Source organism: Vespula pensylvanica, chromosome 19, assembly GCF_014466175.1.
Source record: "Vespula pensylvanica isolate Volc-1 chromosome 19, ASM1446617v1, whole genome shotgun sequence".
NCBI lineage: Eukaryota > Metazoa > Arthropoda > Insecta > Hymenoptera > Vespidae > Vespula > Vespula pensylvanica.
Genome location: NC_057703.1, coordinates 2888096 through 2908689, shown reverse-complemented (window position 1 = coordinate 2908689; position 20594 = coordinate 2888096). Strand labels below are relative to the sequence as shown.

Here is a 20594-nt window from a genome sequence, read left to right as displayed (position 1 = left end):
ACAACGTTAGACGAAACGACGTTATTGTCATTGATTTCTCTCTTTATCGTACTATCACGACGAATGGTACCCTTATCCTCCTTCATTCTAGAAGATCCTTCGTTATTAGGATCATCCTTATTAGATAAGAAGGTCCAACCAATGGTCCCACTGTCATCCGATTCACCTGCGGTATCATCGGAGGACCAACCGATTTCATGTTTCTCCAAATATTCCCTCATCTTTCTGTTCCTCAATAAATGCTTACGTTCTATCTGAGGTGATCTCCAATTCTTATCCATCTTCTCCTCGTTTACATCATCGGTTTTACTACTACCGCCCCAAATCGTATCCATTTTTCTTATTCTATCGCGATCGGACAAATTCGCGTATTCGAAGCTATCGCAAGACGTCAAGGTCGGTTTACCACCATTTACGATAGAGTCGATATCGGAGAACGTGTCCTTCGAAGAGGTCGCAGCAGCTGAATCGTAATCGTCAATAAATGGTAATGCTAAAGTCGACGATGCTGCGGACCATGGGGTAGAATCTAAATCTTTAAGAGCGCTATAAGAACTAAATTGCGATGGATAAAGGGAACTCAATAGATCGTCGCTTTCATAACCCTTCGAGCTTGCCAACGAAGGCATTCTCATAGGAGCGTTTTTAAAACTTTCACAACGTCTCTCAGCGGTTCGCGCTAAAAACGCTTTATTATCTTTAAATCCACGTGGTAAATCGTTATCCTCGGCTTGGCTATGCGTCACTTTAACATCCTCGTTCTCGAAGACGGTCATAGCCGTTGTCGAACGTTCCTCTTCGCTTGAATCGGTACTACACTCGTCGTCCGAGCCAGTGCAATAAACGTCTATGTGAACGGTACGAGATTTACGTTTTGTACTCTCGTCTATGGCAGATGAATAAGATTTTTCAGTATCCGTAGTCGTTGAAGGTTGTCCCGATGTATCAATCGGCGTACCAACGGTTGAGTTCTCTTGCTGAAATTGAAAATATATCGTTCGATTGCAAACGTAGAAATTTATTTATATTAAATATTGATTAGATACGATTTTTCATTATATATATATATATATATATATATATGTATGTATGTATGTATATGTATGTATGTATCTACCTTTTTTCTCTTTTGTTCATCAGCCAATTGTATATCCAATGCTTTCCGTCTAACTTTTCCAGTTTTCGATGTAGTCGATATAGTCGAAGTTCGAGATTCAATATCGGTCGTTTGAGAAGAAGCATCCTTGCTAATGGTCGTAACTTTGCTCGCTGTTTTCTCTAACACACGAGTACAAAAATGTGTCGTAAATGGACTGGCAGTACTACCTTCGGAACAATCTTCGCAAACTTCAGGCACGGTACTGAAACGTGAACGAGCGGAGACGTGTTGTTGTTGTTGTTGTTGTTGATGTTGATGTTGCTGTTGTTGTTGTAGATGATGATGATGATGATGATGATGATGATGATTATTGGACGACGTCGTTCGATGATAATGCCAGGATGATCGGTCGGGCTCTAACGTGGAGGATTTCAATGATTCTTTCGTTAACGATCTCGTCGTTGTAGATTCGTCGTTAATTAGACTCTTCTTCGGATCAAACGCAGCGAGAACGATGTTACAGGTACTTTTGCAACGTCGATTGTATTGTTGATAAGATCGACGAGATGGTAAACTCGAGTACGAATGCGGTGAGAATCGTTCGCTGTTGTATCCTGAATCGGTGAATCCTCGATTTCTCGACGGACACGTGTCATCCTTTGTCGAAGATCCTGGCCGCGGAATCGTAAACGAACCAGATGGTTGACTTCTTGGTGGTGGCGTCGATGTGAACAATATATTACCACGTTGAAAACCATAAGAATTTGGTGGGATCATAGCACCCATCGATTGAGTAGTCGATGTAGATGTCGTTGATGGAGTATTAGGACTAGGTTGACTAGTGTTCCAACGATATATCATTCGTACACCATTGGAATCAGTCATTGTTGTTGACGAACTACCTACCGGCGATTGTCTAGAATCCGAAGTGGTTTGTGCACCGCCATGACGAATCGTAACTTCTGCTCTAACCAACCAAGGCGGTGCTGTTTGTGAGCCAACATTGTCCGATCGAGAACGATCGTCCTCATCTTTTTTAACTCCGTACATTCTCCTTCTTCTCCTTCTCCTCCACCTCCACCTTCTCCTTCTCCTCCACCTCCTCCTATCGTTCTCTTCTTCAACCTCTTCCAGGCTGTCATCCACCGCAGGACATCGTCGTCGTTTATCGAAGAACTTACGATTACGATAGGTCGGCAACGATTTTTTCGACCTTTCGAGATTCCCTTAACTTCAAGGTTTCTCCTTTCTGAGAACGTTGCTCTTCTCTTCATGGATTTGACGATTGTACTATTCCACGCGAAATTGGGGGAAAATACAACGTATCACAGTCAAGAGAATCCTTTTGCTATTTCAATGTCGATCATGCAATCGTAGTGAGAAGGTAATGTGGAAGAGGGTGGTTTCTCTTTGTATTTATATTTTATATATATATAAAAGAAAAATCACTCACAATGCCATTCGTATAAGGAAGTGGAAAATTTCCAAGATATTGCGCTTCTACGATATCTATTTTCGGATTAACAGTTGCTCTCGGTATGTCGGTTACTGTTTGTTGTATATCGGTTATTTCGTATCGTTATTACGAAATATTCTTCTTCTTCTTCTTCTTCGTTCTTGCAATAAGCAAAGAATACGTCGGAAGGTCGCGATTGGCCCGACCGACAATTATTTGTTGGCCCAAGAACGATTTTCCGAAATTTCTTCGCGTATAGCTTCTCAAGGTAGTAATCTTACGATCGGTTATAATATCTTTCTTTTTTTTTCTCTCTCCTTCTCTTTCTATCTTTTTCTTTCTCGTGGAATCTCTACAAGAGTTTCTCTCAAAGTAAAATTCTATTAAATTTACAACAACAAAGGGAGATTGACAAAGCGACGACACGTCGTATAATTAGCACGATATAAATTTGGAACGACTTGTGTCGGGCCCATGAATATATATCTCAAATCGTACGATCGTTTGGTCTCTTTATTTTCTATTGGAGTACTTTCTGGACTATTCCCGTGTAAATATCACAGACACGAACGTACATACATTCTTTTTATCGTCCTCTCTTTCTCTTTTTCTACATCTCTCTCTCTCTCTCTCTCTCTCTCTCTCTCTCTCTCTCTCTCTCTCTCTCTCTCTCTCTCTCTCTCTCTCTCTCTCTCGAATTATCTTTTTCTTTTCCTTAACTGAATATTTTCCTGGACGTTTTTCCTGGACGTAACGATTTGGAAGAGTATAACAAAAATGGCCTGTTCAGTCTTTCAGTTCCAATCGAGAGTTTCTCTCTCTGTCTCTCTCTTTCTCTTCCTCTCTATTCCTCTTTCTGCGGAGCTAATCGCAGCGTACAAAGCCGGCCGGATGCAAGAGTCAGTCTTCGGATTGAGGTCAAACAGAGTCCGCGGCTTTCGATTATCCAAGCTTGAAGGGGACGATATCTCGCGATATTATATTATATCTTCTGTGAACGATATAACTCTTCCACGAATTATTCCTTCCCGGACGGTCGTTGCACATGTCGTTCTCGTTTATCGCGTTACTCCGGTACGACTACTGGATTGAGCCAGTTCTCTCCTCGAAAGATGGTAACTAAGCGCGACCCGAAAAGGCGTCACGGGAAAAGAAGCGGGGCAGGGGGAGAGAGGGACGAGGAGAAAGAGGAGGAGGAGGAGGAGGAGGATGAAGGGGATAGGAGGGAGATTTCAGAGGATTTGCCCGTGCTATTTTGAGAAAGAGAGAACCGACTTATAGTACACCGCGCCCCTTAACTTCCACGTCGTCGTCGTCGTCTTCATCTTTTCGTTGCCTTCGTCTTCGTCTTCGTCTTCGTCTTCGTCTTTGTCTTCGTCGAGTCAACGACGAACTATCGCGAGATATGTACTTCTCTGTTCTATCGAATTCGATTTCGTGTGAGTCCAAAATCGTTCGAGAGGTTTCATTCGTTACTACGAAGTGTTGTATATCGAGTAACGTATATGATCCAACAAAGATCCAAGTTAATCCGAGTATGAACGTGTACGAAAAAGAAAAAAGATAACTGGATTATGGGTAACTGGGGACCCTGAAGAATAACGAACCCGAGTCGTTAAATTTCGAGTGTGGTACTTGAATCGATCGAGTTTGGTTAAGAGAAACCACCCCTCACCTCACTCCACTCCACTCCTCGTAAAAATCATACTTTAGTAGCTTTTTTGGTTTTATTTATTATGAGATTAGGTAGTGGGACCTATTAAGTCCCAGTATGTATTCTTTTTTTTTTATTTTTATTTTTTTGTTCAATTACGATGATACTTCTGTTCTAAGCCGTTAATTCGAGGGATTAACAAATCTGAATTAATGTACTTGGATTAAATCCAATTTAAATGTCTGAATAATTCGACTAAACGTAGAATATCATTCGAATAATATTAGTATATATGAACGGATTCGATGTATTATTACAACTGTTGTAATTTCATATTTAAATGACATTTTTATAACTTTAATAACTGTTAACAATTTATTCGAATTAAATCTGACTCATTAGATGGATTAAATCTAATTTTAATATAGGAATAAATCGACCTATTACCTGGATTAAATCCAATTTTAATATTTGAATAACTCGGCTAACTACGCGTACGAAGTTATACCCGACCATTAATAATTATCTCTCAACACAATTAACGGATTCGATTCACTAATAACGAACGTATCCCAGTTTTCGAAATTAATAGCGCATGGGATTTAAACTTAGATCTCCTTATTTTTCATGTAATTAAGTTTCAACCAACCAAGTTATCACTCAAAGCCTCATTGAATTTATTCTTTCGTAGTCCTTTCATTATCACTTTTATTTATCTGCTCAGTATTTTTATTAATTAATCGTAAGTATTTTGGAAAATAAATGATCAGTGAAAATAATTAAGTGTTAGCGTGATACTAATCACTTATATTACGTATTGATATTTTATTATAAATATTGATTAAAAATATTAAAAATATTAATCCAATAAATTGCAGCTTTTTGCCACAACAACCTGGCGTACATATAATTTCTAAATTTCGACAAATTCTGCCGATACGTCATCGAATTTTTTTTTAACGATTCATTTGATGTAACGATCAATACCGACTTATGATGTAACTCGATTTAACTCGAATAATTATTAACAATTTATTTGATTAAATTCATCTTATAAAATACGAATTAATATTCAATTTCAATATTTTCAAATAACTCCTCTCGATAATTCAGTTATCCAACTATCACTATACGTGTGTCAACACAATTAACAGATTCGATTCGCTAAAAACAGGTGCATCCCAATTTCAAAATTATTGGCGTACGAAAAAATAGGTCATGGATAGATTAGAATTTGAACCTAAAGTCCTTGAATTTCAATTGCAATGTTACCAATCCAGATACTTACAACCCTATATAGTCAATTTCTTAAGTAGCTAAATTCAATATGACATACTATAAGAACAAATGTAAACGAAGCGATAAATGACGCACCGTTGACGTTGCGTGCACGGTGCGTTAACACATCGTTTTTCTTCTTCTTCGATTTTTAGCGTCGTCTACGAACCTTCCAAACATTAAACTATTTTTCATCAAAATTATTCGAAAACGTTCGGACAAATTGTCATCGATGTCGCTCTATTTTTATTTTCGTCAAAAATAATCTCTCCTATTATCCTAAATTTCGCGATATTTTCTAATTTCACAAATATCAATCTCGTCGATCATAACGTTTTAAGATAAAGTATTCCATACCTATACGTTCTACGATACATTTTTTATTTTTCGTATTGTCACGACGATGCAGTAATGCCACGATGAGTTACGTTGACGTACGACAAAGTACCGTGCGTCACCGTACGTCACGCTGGTCGTTCGTCTCGCATCGTGTCCTAATTTTCACGTTAGCTTACTTTATTATACCAAATTTAACCAAATAAATTGTAAATAATCTTTTAAATATCATAATAGTATGAAAAGAACTTATTGATGAGTTTAGCGATCATGTTCACATCCGTTCGAATGTATGTAATCGATAGTTCCTCTTTGATATTCTCTATCTTTTGTATATACGTATATAACAAAAGGCTTTTCATCGAACCCCACGTATATATACACAAGCTTCTAATTTCCTTCTCGCGTATATATTTCTACGTATATATGTATCTATATATCTATCTGCAATATGTATATATGCATTATGTATACCCGCATATGGATGATTGAAAATACAGGAGACAGGGGAATAATACCTACCTCTGTTAAAGCCTTCTTATCAGCAACTTTGGCACTTTGCAGAAGACGTATTACGTTCTTTGCACCTTCCACAACGGCTGCTTCGATTCTCAACCGATGCCGCAACTCTTCAACGCGTTCCTCCAAAGCAAGTTCCAAACTGGGCTCGTACCTATCTACAAAAAGGAAACAGTCGTTGAGTTTACGTTGTTAACATATAAACCACAACATATAGTTTCGCTTCGAATCAATAACATATTATAATATAATAGAAAATAATATGTAACATGTGTGTACATAAACAATATAATTTTGTATTTTATATTCAAAGTTAGTTTTTCAGCTATAATTTAAATAACTTATATTTTATTATTATTACACACATACACACACTATATATACATATATAAAACTGTTGTATAATATATAAATAAAATTTAATAATTATAATCAAATATAATAATTGTTTTATGATATAATATATATTGCATGTATTATTATAATACTGTTTATATATAATTATTATATTTTTTATATATAATTTACGTTAAATGAGGAAAAGTTGAATGTATATGTGCGTGCATTCATGTAATACATACTTATTTTAAACAAGCATTTTATTGAGGAGAAATTCAAAACCTTTCATCAAGACGAATGGAAATAGTTAATACTAATGAAAATTCCATTAATTGACAATCAACAAACAATATAAAAAACTGATTATCCTTCCATTGAAAAAAAAAAAAAAAAAATTTTTTTCTTTTACTTAAAATATATAAAGAATATTCTATATTAAATAATAAAAATTCTTGTGTAATACTATAAGATATTTTTAATATTTACTTTAATTTTTTTATATTTGTAATTCATAAAAATATTAAAATATTATAAAATAGATATATAAAAAAGTATTGAATACCAGATATATTATATAAGATATTATATTAAATAATAATTATTATGTGTGCTAAATATCTATTAAAAATAAATAAACAATTGAAAGATAAATATATATATATATATATATATACATATATCATATGATATTAATTAATACCTTTGTTACCAGTTGTTTCACCATTCGGAGGTGGCGCGTCGCCACGAGCGTGTTGTTGCTGGCGCGCCTGTCGCACCTTCATTATGCGCATGCGTAGGAACTCAATTTTAGCGCGGGAATCGTCAAGCATCTGCTGAGCTTCTTGAAGTAATTTCTTGTCTCTGTGCCCACTCGTCAAACTCTGTATCATATTTTCTGCGCCCTGTTTTACCTACAAAGATAATAAAAAAAAAAAAACAACATTTTTAAAAGTAAATAAATAAATTGATTGATCAATTAATTAGGATATCTATACAATTCTGAAATAATAGATATTTAAATAAAAAAGAAGAAAAAAAAAAAAGGAAAGAGAAATAGATTTGTTTACATATACATTATTAAACGAAGTAAAATATTGGCATATAAAATTATTCGTAAAAATGAATTCTTCCATGAAATGAGGTTTTATGCGTGATGATAATAATGACGATGATAATAATGATAATGATCATGATCGATATGCTCTAATTGACTTAGACGGAAATAATTTTCTACATAGAGAAGAGGTATCATGTTTCTTCTAACAACTTTTTTAAACGCGCGAAAAGAGGAAAATGATATCGAAGAGGTGCGTATCTTTAGAATTAATTTCTACAACTTGTCATCTACATGATAAAAAATGAAAAAAAAAGAAAAGAAAAGAAACAAAAAATTATATAGTTTGTATATCGTAGAATATCTCTTTTTCCCTCCCTCTCTCTCTCTCTCTCTCTCTCTCTCTTTCTCTTTACGTAAATATAATTAATTATTAATTAATATGAAAAATCACAGACCTTTTTAACTAAACGTTTCGCCATTTTCATTGTTCTTCTGTCAAAGGCTGCTACGTTACTATGCCTTTTACCAAATATTTCTATGTATTCTCTCTAATGCTATCATCCTAACAACTAAACCTATTAGCTCGGTCGAATACGTGGTGACGCAGGGTGAATCCGTCTTTACATTTCTATAGTGTAACAGACAACTAAGCAGCACACAGCGCTTTAAAAATTCGTTGACGTAGGTGAGAGTTGGCTGAATGCCATTCGATCGATACTTCGTACCATCCCAATTCGCTGACAAAGTCAATTATGACTTATCAATTCTCATTAACGTTTACATAGACGATATTAAAAACATCAACTCTGTTTTTCCGATGAACTTAATTATATATATATATATATATATATATATATATTGCTGTCTTATTTTTTTTTTATGTTTTATTTTTATTTTATCTTCACTCGACAAAATAATTAATCTTATATAGCGACGATTAAGAAGACTGTGAGTATCATGCATCATCGTGCTGATTTATTTCAACAGCTTCGTGACGCAACTAGAGGCTATCATTAGCAGACAAAAAAAAGTGTCAACGCTGACTCATACCTAACGCAGAAGCAAGGAAAATCAATTAGGACGACCGTCATTGAGTTGACCCAAAGGAATTCATGCTGAGATTACGAGATGTCTTATCAAAATTTGTGTACCAATAAATTATAAGATATATATATATATATATATATATATATATATATATACCGGGTGTCCGTCCATAGATATTCGAGAATAAATATTTTCAAACTGGTTGTAGTTGAAACAAAAATTTTATTGATAAAAATTTCCACCGATCTTCGAGTCAGCTTCAAATTGCATGTAAACAATTTTTTTTTTATTCACTCGTGACCTTTTCGAGTTATGAAAGTCAATATAATTCCGCCTTTTTTTCTTTTTCCTTTTTTTTTTAATGAACGCCTATAATTTCTTTCGCACGTTTGTATAAATAGTGGGGATCGTTCGTAGTAAAATTTGAAAGATCGTATTTAATGAAAATTTGTCTACTGTGTATCGTTTATGAGATACTCACGACGTTTTAATTATTGAAGTAATCGCTTCGTTCTATATTACGATTTGATAAACAATCCTCAGACTAGATAATATTTTGAAGTCGATTACGTCGAAAAGAATCATTGATCTTCAACACGTCAAAATATACGATTGATTGATCAGTAAATAGTATTATTCGTATAGTATGTAATATGAATTGCAATAGAGTGTGAATACAGTTAGTCAATCATTAAGAATGCTGATTATTTCGTAAACGCATAGCAGCAATTTTTTCTTTCTTTTCTTTTTCTTTTTTCAGTGAATATGATTTTGATTATAAACGGTTGCTGTTATAAGTATTCATTAAAAAACAGAAAGAAAAGAAAAAGAAAAGTTATATTGACCTGTATAACTCGACAAAATTACGAGTAAAAAAATATTTTTATATGCACTTTCTTTTTTATATACACAAATCTTTTTATATTATTTGCTTCAAAATATGTAACCATTTCTTTCTTTCTTTTTTTTATTATAATTATTTTTTAATACGTATCAACCATATATAAATATTTAAATAAAAGAAAAATATATATATATAATAAAATAATAATAATAAAAATAATTTCGTTACCTTCAATTCGATGTTAAGCTGCTTTTCCAAGGATAAAAGTCGAAGATCCGTGAATAGACCTTCCTGACTCGGTGACGAAGGCCCCATTGGTGACAGAGGTGTGTCTGAAATAAAAATAGTCATTGTACCATAACGGAAACGAATATCTAGTAATGAAATTCTTTTATGGCTATGCCCTACCCTAACCCCCATAGAACTCGAGCGATCAACGTTAAACATCTTTATCGTGTGTTTCTCATGACTTCGGTATAAAATTAATGGAACTTTTTATGATAGACCATTATTTAAATGTTCTAATCAAACATCGTTAAAATTAATCTAAAATGTCTTCGAAAAAGTATAATTGGATTTTTAAAATCAATTAGAAACTTTTGACCTACTCTGCGCAACATAAGATATATATCTTACAAAATGATAGTTTTAATAAATAATTTTCTTGGAATAAATAAAATTAGAATATTTTGTTTTTATGACAGTGATGAGATTAGAAACGTAAACTTTGAAACGAAATTTCTAAATTTTTGAAAATTTTAGAATTCTTGTGAAATATTGTCTAAAAAAATGTTTAGCATTATTATATATTTACATTAGATATTTATGTATTATTATTATTATATATTTATTTTTATTTATTTATTTTTTATTTATTTATATTTACTTTTTATTATTATTTTCAAATGAAACGTTACGAAATAAATAGGGTAGAATTTCGATTTATGTTAGTTCACTTTTAATCAGACGAATTTTTTAAATTATTACAAATCTTTAAAATGTGTCTAATTTTTATTTTTCAAATAGAATATCATATTTTAAATATATACTTTATAATATATTTATTATTATATTTTTTATATATTATATATATATAAATATTATATGAATATATCATAAATTATTGAAACATAATTTAGACAAACATTAGAATCATTTTTATTTTAAAAAAGTTACATTATCTTAATCACGAATTATCAAATAATAAAAAATAAAAATAAAAGAACAAAAAATATATGTGTATCTTTTTGATTATACATCTATCGTGTAACACGAAATATATCTTCCGTATTATAGATCGATCTATTGTAATCTGCATTAAATGTCTTCGGTCAATGGCGCTTAATCGATTTCATCGGCACCAATTCCTAATAAATACTATCTCCAACGATATTTCAATTCTGACAGAACAATCGAGATTTTGTATTTTGCGTCGTACATTTTAAAACGAATTTTTTATTGAGATTAAAATATCATGGCATAGTGCAGCATAACATTAGATTTATCAAACCAATCGAAATTATTGGTTTACACAGTCTTCATAAAAATTATTATTTAAAAATTTTATCGTATATTCTTTCAAAGCATTATAACCTTTACTATTATATATCTTACAGGTGTGTGTGTGTGTGTGTAATTTTACACACACATATATTAATTTTACATGAATAATTTTACACACATATTATATACATATATATGTGTGTAATTTTATATATTGATATATATATATATTGATATAAATAAATAAATAAATAAATAAATAAATAAATAAATGAATGAATAAATAAATAAATAAATAAGCGTATGCGTGCAATCAATTCTTTTATATAAATTAATTCTTTTATTCAAATTCTTATTTTTATTTTCTTCTATTTTTTATAAGATGCATATAAGATACATCTCAATGAAATATATCGAGATATAATTGCCGATAGTTCTAACGTTAACACATTCACCGTACCAACTCTATCGTTTGGCTAACAAATATTGACAGATAAAATATTAGAAAACAATAGTTGATATCACTATTATATATTCTGTGACGATATTTCCAGTACTTTTTAAGTCGTGCAACGATAACGGTACTTACACACGGCTTACTGATGAGTTGCAAGTTGCGCAATGCAGCTTTCTTCAATTCCGCGCACATTTATTACTTCGCAATTGGCTGGTTAGATATTTCCATTTATTGCGAATAAAAACAAAAACAGGAAGAAGATGATTTGAAATTTAAAAAAGAAAAAAGATAGGAATATCTGTTAGGAGAAGGTCACATAGAAAAAAAGGTCATACAAAAAAAAAAAAAGAGGGGAAATATACATCGACCGTTTGTTACACAAGCGTAGATTTGGCACGAAAATTAATTGCCAAAAAATATGTACTTAATTAATTGCAACGATTACTTAAAATGAAACTGCTCTAATAATAAAAAATAAAAAATTATTCCTCTATAATTCTACGTACAAAGTTATTTTCAGAGTTCTTAATACGTGAACAATTGTCTCCATAAATAACTATAATCATCTTCAATATATAGCGGGAGTTCAAGGTTGAGTGACTATAGTCACTATTGTACACGTACAAAAAGTACATTCACAGAGAGTTTTCAGTGTTGGATAACTATAGTCACGTTTAATACATACGTTTATAGCGAGTTCGAATATACTTCAACCTTGAATGACTATAGTTCTCTTCAGTATAGTACGAGCGTTCCACAGCGAACGTTCAACGTTGAGTGACTATAATCATCTTCAATATAGTACGAGAGTTCTACGTTTAATAAATAACGATAATTTAATATTCGGTGATTGTATAGTCACTCTTAATACACAGTCAACGTTCAACGTTGACTGACTATATTGTTACGGTAAACATTCAACTTCGAGTACATATAGTCATCTTTAATATAACAATTGGTTGATTATAGTCAATCTTAATACACAGTCAACATCCAACGTTGACTGACTACAGTGTCGCAGTGAACGTTCAACTTCGAATGCATATAGTCATCTTTAATATAAATGTTAATTGATTATAGTCAATCTTAATACACAGTCAACATCCAACGTTGATTGACTATAGTGTTACAGTGAACATTTAACTTCGAGTGAATATAGTCACCTTTTAGTAGATACGTGTACAGCGAACAGTTCAAGATTAAATGACTATAATCATCTTTGGTATAGTACGATATTTTATCTTCGTTTTTCGGTGACTATAATCACTTTGAGTATAAAACAAACGTTCCATAGTCAGCTTTAAAATAAGGAAATAATTAAATTCGTCGATAGTGAAATCAACGCGAATGTTCCCGAGGCCCAGTTCCCGCGTATTCATCAGAAACAGGCAGAACGTGACGAAGTTCTGGCTCCGAGACTCCCACGCATTCTGACACCTGTCTACTACAACAGGGAATAAAGAGAGAAAAATAATTTGAAAAGAAACTATTCATCTCTTTGTTTCTCTTCGCCCTTTTGTAGTTAGACCGTTAGCAACGAATTTCTCACTGGTTTGTTTTCATCTCTCGGATTCGCGATAACGTTTGTCCCGTCTAGTTAAATTCTTTTAACGTGAAACAGATGAAGAAAGACGCAGAGAAAGGCTAAAGTTCAGATCTCTCACGTATCTTGATATAACGTTCGCGAAAATAATTTCTTGGAAGATTGAAATTTCTCTCTTCTTATATTTCTAATATTTATTTATATATATATATATATATATATATATATATATATATATATACATAGGATGTTTACGAGCTAACCATAGTATTTGAAATATCTCCGTTGCTTTTGACGACGAATACGATACGACGAAGTGTCATAAGAAAAAAAAGAAAAAGAAAAAGAAAATTTTTTTTTCGTTCGAAAACTGGTAATATTCCAATTAATAAGAGACTTTTTTCAATGTCATCTTTCTCTCAAGATTTTCAAGGTCTTCGATGTACATATATTCTTTTCTTCAAAACGTATGAATATATTTTTATATTACCATAAATAATAATATTTTATATCACCAGCTTATAATTAAAGAAAGAAATCAACGATTGGTTATCAATTAGTTTATAACGGTAATTGTGTATCATTTAACATTATATTTAATTAGTCATTTTATTATTTATGTATTGTACATATTGTAAAAAAAAAATAAATGATTAATATAAATCCTTTCATCGATTTAAACGAAACACCACGTATTTATAATCTTTTGCATACGTCGAACTTTTTTCCCTAAAATTCGTACAAAATTCGTTAGAAAAAAAAAAGAAAAGAAAAAATAAATAAACAAATAAATAAAATACAAAGAAAGATATTTAAAAAATCTATTAGTCCTTGTGAATCTAACGATATCTTTTCCCGACATTTTTTTTTCTCTCTATTTTATCAAAAACAACAACAGAAATATTTACAATGCTCGATTTACATTAAACGTCCAATATAATCTTTCTACACTTTGATCTTTGTCCTTAATGACTCAAATAAAAACAAAAAAAAAACAAAAATAAAAATAAAGAAAGAAAAAACATTATAATCTATTTACCATAAAAACTATATCATCGAAAAGAATAATCACACTATATCATGAAGGAATAACACTTATTATTCCGAAAAATAATTCCTTTAATCTCGGACAAGTAATTTCATTTATCCTCGAAACGATCGATCGATTCTCTCGATAATTCTCGAATCGGCAGAATAACAAATACGAATATCGTCGATCAAAGAAAAGACAATGAAAAGATAAATCTAGTGGAAGTACGAGTAGTCGATTACATAATAAGGCGTCGATAAGACGAGAAGAATCGAATTGAATCGAATCGAATCGACTCGACTCGAATCGAATCGAATCGAATTGAAACGAATCGAAACGAATCGAAACGAATCGAATGGAATGGAATCGAATGGAATCGAATGAAATCGAATCGTTTCGAACGAAGGTGATTCTGATACGACGGAATGGAGACTGATTTATGCGAATAAAATATAAAGAAAGAAGCGTTTCGAAAGATCGGCTATATAAAAGTCAGTATAGTGTAAGGGCCACGTTTCAGGATATCCGGTTCTGAGAGCACACAGACCGGTTGCTGAGTCTAATAACCGAGTGAACCGTTTTACATACTTTTACAGGTGTGTGTGTGTGTGTGTGTGTGTATATATATATATATATATAATATACATATATATATGTATGTATGTATGTATGTATATGTACGTAATTATGTATATAAAAATATCTATATCGATCTATTAATATAACTATGCACATAATTACGTATATATGTAAATGTATATATGTGTATACGTGTGTGTACATGTGTATTTTTAAATACGAATATTTATATAGATATAGAACAAGTAGTTATTATATACGTATTTATACGAAATTATATTTACGTATATACGTAAGTAAGTAGGCACTAATTAAAAAATGTATTCCGTTATAAAACATATAGATCTGTATCATCACGATGGATCCGATATAAATCATCTTCCTGATGATCGAACTTTATTATACGTTATGAACGAAACATTCGTTTGCAGCTTGGATAAAGAAACATTGAAAATTTTCTTATACGCAATGCGTTAACGAGGGTAACACGCAACTAGATGCATGAATAAAATGAATAAAATGCTTTTCGGAATAAAGTGTGTCATAACAACTAAGCACTCCGTATAATTCTACGACATGAACCGACAGAAAGAAAGAGAGAAAGAGAGAGAGAGAAAGAAAGAGAGAAAGAGAGAGAGAGAGAGAAGCAATTGCAGTCATTCGTTGAAGCAATCAATTCTCATCCTTTGCGTAATGATGCTGCAGCGACTCGTTTGTCTTCCTTATATAAAGAGATCGTTTAAAGTTGTCGACTACTAAAAGTATTTAATATATTTCATTAGTTAGTTTATATTTATATTCGTCAGAATATTTATATATATTTTTTTTTATTTATTATTATATAAGTATATAATAATATATAAATGTTTACGTAGCGTGGGATTGAATACTACTAAGAATATTTAATATGTTTCATTAGTTAGTTTATATTTATATTCGTCAGAATATTTATATATATATTTTTTTTGTTTATTATTATATAAATATATAATGATATATAAATGATTACATAGCTTGGGATTCAATAGAATAATTTTTTTGGTAATAATGTTTTTTATTTTATTAATTAGAGATTATGATTGTATTTGATTGTTGTTGATAATATGTCATTTTGGTTTAAAACGATACGATTTTTAATGAAAAAGTTGTAAATATAAAAAAGAAAAAAGTTAGAAGAGAAATTGCACGAATAATTAAGAGAACGTATATAACATATAGTTTATATCGTTTATTTTATTAACCAAATTAATGTAATATGTGATTATTTTTATAATTGATTACTTTTGATTTACTTTCTCTCTCTCTCTCTCTCTCTCTCTTTCTTTATTTTACTATATTTATAATAAAAGTTGTATGTTATTTTGATAATTAATTACGTATATATAACATATTATAATTGTTGTTAAATATTATGTCTACTTATTTTGAAACACTAGCTAATATTGATTATTATTCTATTTCAGCTAATGGTCAGGATAATAATTTACATGTACATTATTAATAAATAAATAAAATATTTTTTTAATCGTAGGCTTACTATATTATTTTTATTAACACAAATGAAATATAAAAATTGATTCATTACTATATCCTTCATTGATTTTAAAATACAAAATGAACAGAAAATAATTTTTAATTTACATATTTGCAATGATGATTTCAATGATCATAGCAATAGTAATTTCAAAAAAAAAAAAAAAATCGATAATCCATTATTTCTAAGAATACACGAAAAAATACAAATGATTCATTCTTATATTTTTTAATTTACCTATTTGCAATGATGATTTTTATGATCGTAAAGATAATAATTTCATTAATAATATATAAAAAGAGATATTTGAAATCTATCATTTAAACGAGTACATAAGAAATACATTCGATTAACTATTACATATTTACTTTATTTAATTTTAAAATCACAAACAAAAGAAAATAACTAATAATTTTTAATTCACTAAATCACGATGATGATTTCTATGATCGTAACGACAGTGATTTCATTAATATATAAAAAAAAAAAAAAATAATTAAAAATCCCATTTTCATGGATTAAAGTAATGATTTTAACGAGAAAAGATTCTCTTACTCGGTAAATAAATATTTAGAAATCTTCAGAAATTTGCACGACCAGAAAAGCCAATTTTAAACGAAAGCAGACAAAGAACTTCCGATTACGCGTTATTATTACCGTATACTGGTGGTACCACATCATTACAGTACGCTCGCTAATTAACCAGAAAGCGCCATTGTAGTTTGGCCTCTGACTCGCAAACGTTAAAGTTATGAAGGTACATCTCGAAGGTAGTTACTCGAAACTATACGTCTATAATCACGCACGTACACCTGCGGCCATAAATGGCGTATTGTGTAAAGGTCACTTCTCTATTCGATCAAATTTTCCTTATTGGGTATTTATTTTATGGTTTCGATCTTATTTCACAAGAAAACGTATCAATAAATATTTTAACAGACAATAATTTCAATACCTATTACAAAAGTGTGACTAATCAATTATACGTCGAAATGATTACATGGATTTATTTATCACAATTGTTCTTTTTTCTTTCATTGTAAGAATATTTATATCCTCGTGTTATATTTATCTTCAATATTTATATATTTTGAAATAAGTATTATATTTTATTGAAAGATAATTATTTGTAAGATAGAATTTGTTTATTATAAATTATTATATAGTTTTCTTTTCTTTTTTTTTTGTTTTTAATGTTTATGTATCATTAGGTAAGAATTTTATTAGAATTATTATTCATAAGTCTGTTATAAAAATGAAAAAATAAATTTTACTATATATCTGTATTGAATTCGATTAAATATTTCTAAGATTAATAATTTAATTGCAAATTTTGTATTATCTTATAGATTGATTTAAATAGACAAATAGAATAGAAATGTTTCATTTATTAATATCATATATTATATTAAAATTTATATTCATATTAAATTTATATTTCTATGAAAATAATATTTTTCATTTTGCATTATAATATTATAACTTCATTATTAATGATTTTTAATTTATGGAATAATACATTTTAAGAAACTAATATCTTCTTTCGTTTTGCCATTAAAATTAATACTTAGAATTATAACAAAAAGAAAGAAAAAAAAAATAGAATAAAAATTATAAATTTTATTTTTTGTGTGATCAATTTCACCTATGGCTGAACTAACTTCATGTATGTTTATTCGTGTCACTATAGTTACTCGTAAATAACGAAAACTAAAAAGTAATATGTTACAGGATGATTAGTTTTGAACATTAAAAATACATTGTATGAAATTATCGTAGAATAATAAATAATTGATTGCAGGAACCTCTTAACTCGAGTGAATCTCTATAGACTTCATTATTTAGAAATAACTGCCATCATTGGTTTATTGCTTTCTTTCAAAGAGATATCAATCATTGCCTTGTCATATCTTTATAGCTACATAAAAACCTTACTGACACATATTGATATTCTTCAGTATAGATTAGTATCAAAGAAGTGACATATAATAAGAGAGAGAAAATTTATAGATGTAACACGTATATAGTTAAAAAAAATAAATAAATAAATAAATAAGAAAAAGAAGAAAACAAAATTAATCGAATAGAGAGGAATCTTCCATAATGAGGACTTAATGATGAATCCAAATTAAAATTCCCGTTTTCTTTTTTTTTTTTTTTTTTTTTTTTTTTTTTAATATATATTCATAAATTTATTTTTAATCGAATTTAAATGAAATATTTAATCGTAAAATCATAATAATTGAGATTTAAATTGAATTTAACTTTTATACGATTATAAAGGTTATTATACATTTAATTGATTATACATTTAATTGAATTTATCTTGACGTTCTAATTGAAGATATTTATTTAAATTAACAAATATTAAATCTTGATAGTTTTTCTGATCTTAAAATTTTAATAGTTTGGATTAAAAAACTAGTAAATTTTTTGTAATTTTTTTCTCTGTATTCTTTTTATCATTACATACATATTTGATTAATGTATTGATAATATTATATTATTTAGTTTATAATATTATTTACGAATCAATCCAATAAAAAATCAACGAAACTACAGATAAAAAAATGTCATTGAATTCTTTTATAAAAGCCTAAACCACAAAAACCGTCTAAAACTTTCCTATCCGGAAAGAATTGTAGCCACTTCCATCAAATTTTCTAGTTTTCAGGATAAATCCGATGATTATCGTTGGATAAAGAACAAATCTGTCGAAGAGATTTTTTTTTTAATGAAATATACTATTGTTACATTTATATGAAAATATTAAATAATACGAATTTCAAAATTGTTTATAGATAAAAATAGATAAATAAAAAATGATTATCATCGAAAAGAAATCAGACCTATCAAAATGTTTGAATAAAAATTACTATCGTTATATTTATATAAATGATAACACTTTTTATTAACGCAATCCTATAAAAAGTATTAATAAAATTAAATAAATCAAAAAATCTCACATTTAAATATATATATATATATATATATATATATATATATATATATATAGAGAGAGAGAGAGAGAGAGAGAGAGAGAGAGAGAGAGAAATATATAAGAATAAAAGAATAGAATATAAAAGAATATAAAAAAATTACCAATACATATTGCCAATAAATACTATACATATAATATACATAAAATACTATACCTACAACATATATATATATATATATAAATCTAAAAATAAAATATATATATATATAAATCCCACAACCCTAAGAATATCTCAAAAATATAAAAATCCGAAATACTTTCCAAGAATTTTCAAAAACTTCTCAAAAGAATAACCTGATGAACGATTATCAAAAGCTAAGTAGTAACCAGATTCTCCGGATGATGATGGTTACTGCTGCGTTCCACGCCTATGCGTTGCAGCAGACACGTGCATCGGTTGGGAGGGACGAGACGAGGACGGTGCATGTGCGCCGTACACAGGCCATGCCCGAATAAGGCGAAGCTGCGGAGTGAGACGGAACTCAGGGAACGCGTTCGAAAGAGCAAAAGAGAGAAAGAGAAAGATAAAGAGAGGGAGAAAGACAGAAAGAGAAAAAGAGAGAGAGAGAAAGACAGAGAGAGAGAGAGAGATAAAAAGAGAGAAAGAGATAGACAGAAAGAAAAGGAAAGAGTAAACAAAAGTAAAAAAAAAAAAAAAAGAAAGAAATGAAGAAAAGAGAAAAAAGAAAGAAGAGATACACTTAAAGGAGAATATATCGGCAAGGGAGAAACGTAACGAGGATATCGTCTGGAATCCGTTTCAAACTCGAATTCAGAGCCGCGCTAGTTGCTTTTCATGGAACAATAGAGTGAAAACGGCACGAAAGAGGAGATAGAGGTTGTGGTGAGAGGTGGAGGTGGATGTGGATGTAGAGTTGAAGATGGAGGAGTGCTGAGGAGGTTAGGATGGAGAAGGTATGAGGGTGGGAGGGGGAGAGGGGGAGGGTTTAACTATAGCGCCGTGGGACAATACGCACATCGAGAAGTCCGTAAAACCGTGCCATTAGCGCAACGCGGGAACACGTGCCCCATTATATTCTACGTTCCATAGAGACCGCCATGACGCCATGGGACAAAGACTTTCCTTGTTTTCGACTTCTCTCTCTCTCTCTCTCTCTCTCTCTCTCTCTCTCTCTCTCTCTCTCTCTCTTTCTCTTTTTTACTCTTTTTCTTTTTATCTTCATTCCTCGCCCTTTTTCCGCCTATACCCTGTCCTGGATGTAGGACCTGGCTTGCTGGTGCTTGGTTTTAGAACGAACGAATGAGCGCACGCGACACGATGAATGGAATTATTGATGCAAGTATGTATATAAGCTGA

At 30.5% G+C, this 20594-nt stretch overlaps 1 protein-coding gene across 5 annotated transcripts in view; it reads right to left on the bottom strand.

Moving 5' to 3' along the window:
* The window catches only part of LOC122635854 (serine/threonine-protein kinase N), a 72639-nt gene that overhangs the window by 10336 nt on the left and 41709 nt on the right, over positions 1–20594 (bottom strand). For 4 of the 5 annotated variants that reach the window (XM_043826518.1, XM_043826516.1, XM_043826517.1 and 1 more), the window contains 3 exons: positions 9858–9961; positions 7382–7592; positions 6346–6500 (listed from right to left, as the gene is read on the bottom strand). In XM_043826518.1, coding sequence (XP_043682453.1) covers positions 6346–6500; positions 7382–7592; positions 9858–9961 — 470 coding nt within the window. Of the gene's footprint in view, positions 1–6345; positions 6501–7381; positions 7593–8193; positions 8466–9857; positions 9962–20594 lie in introns of those variants that run through there. The other variant, XM_043826520.1, reaches the window with a different exon arrangement.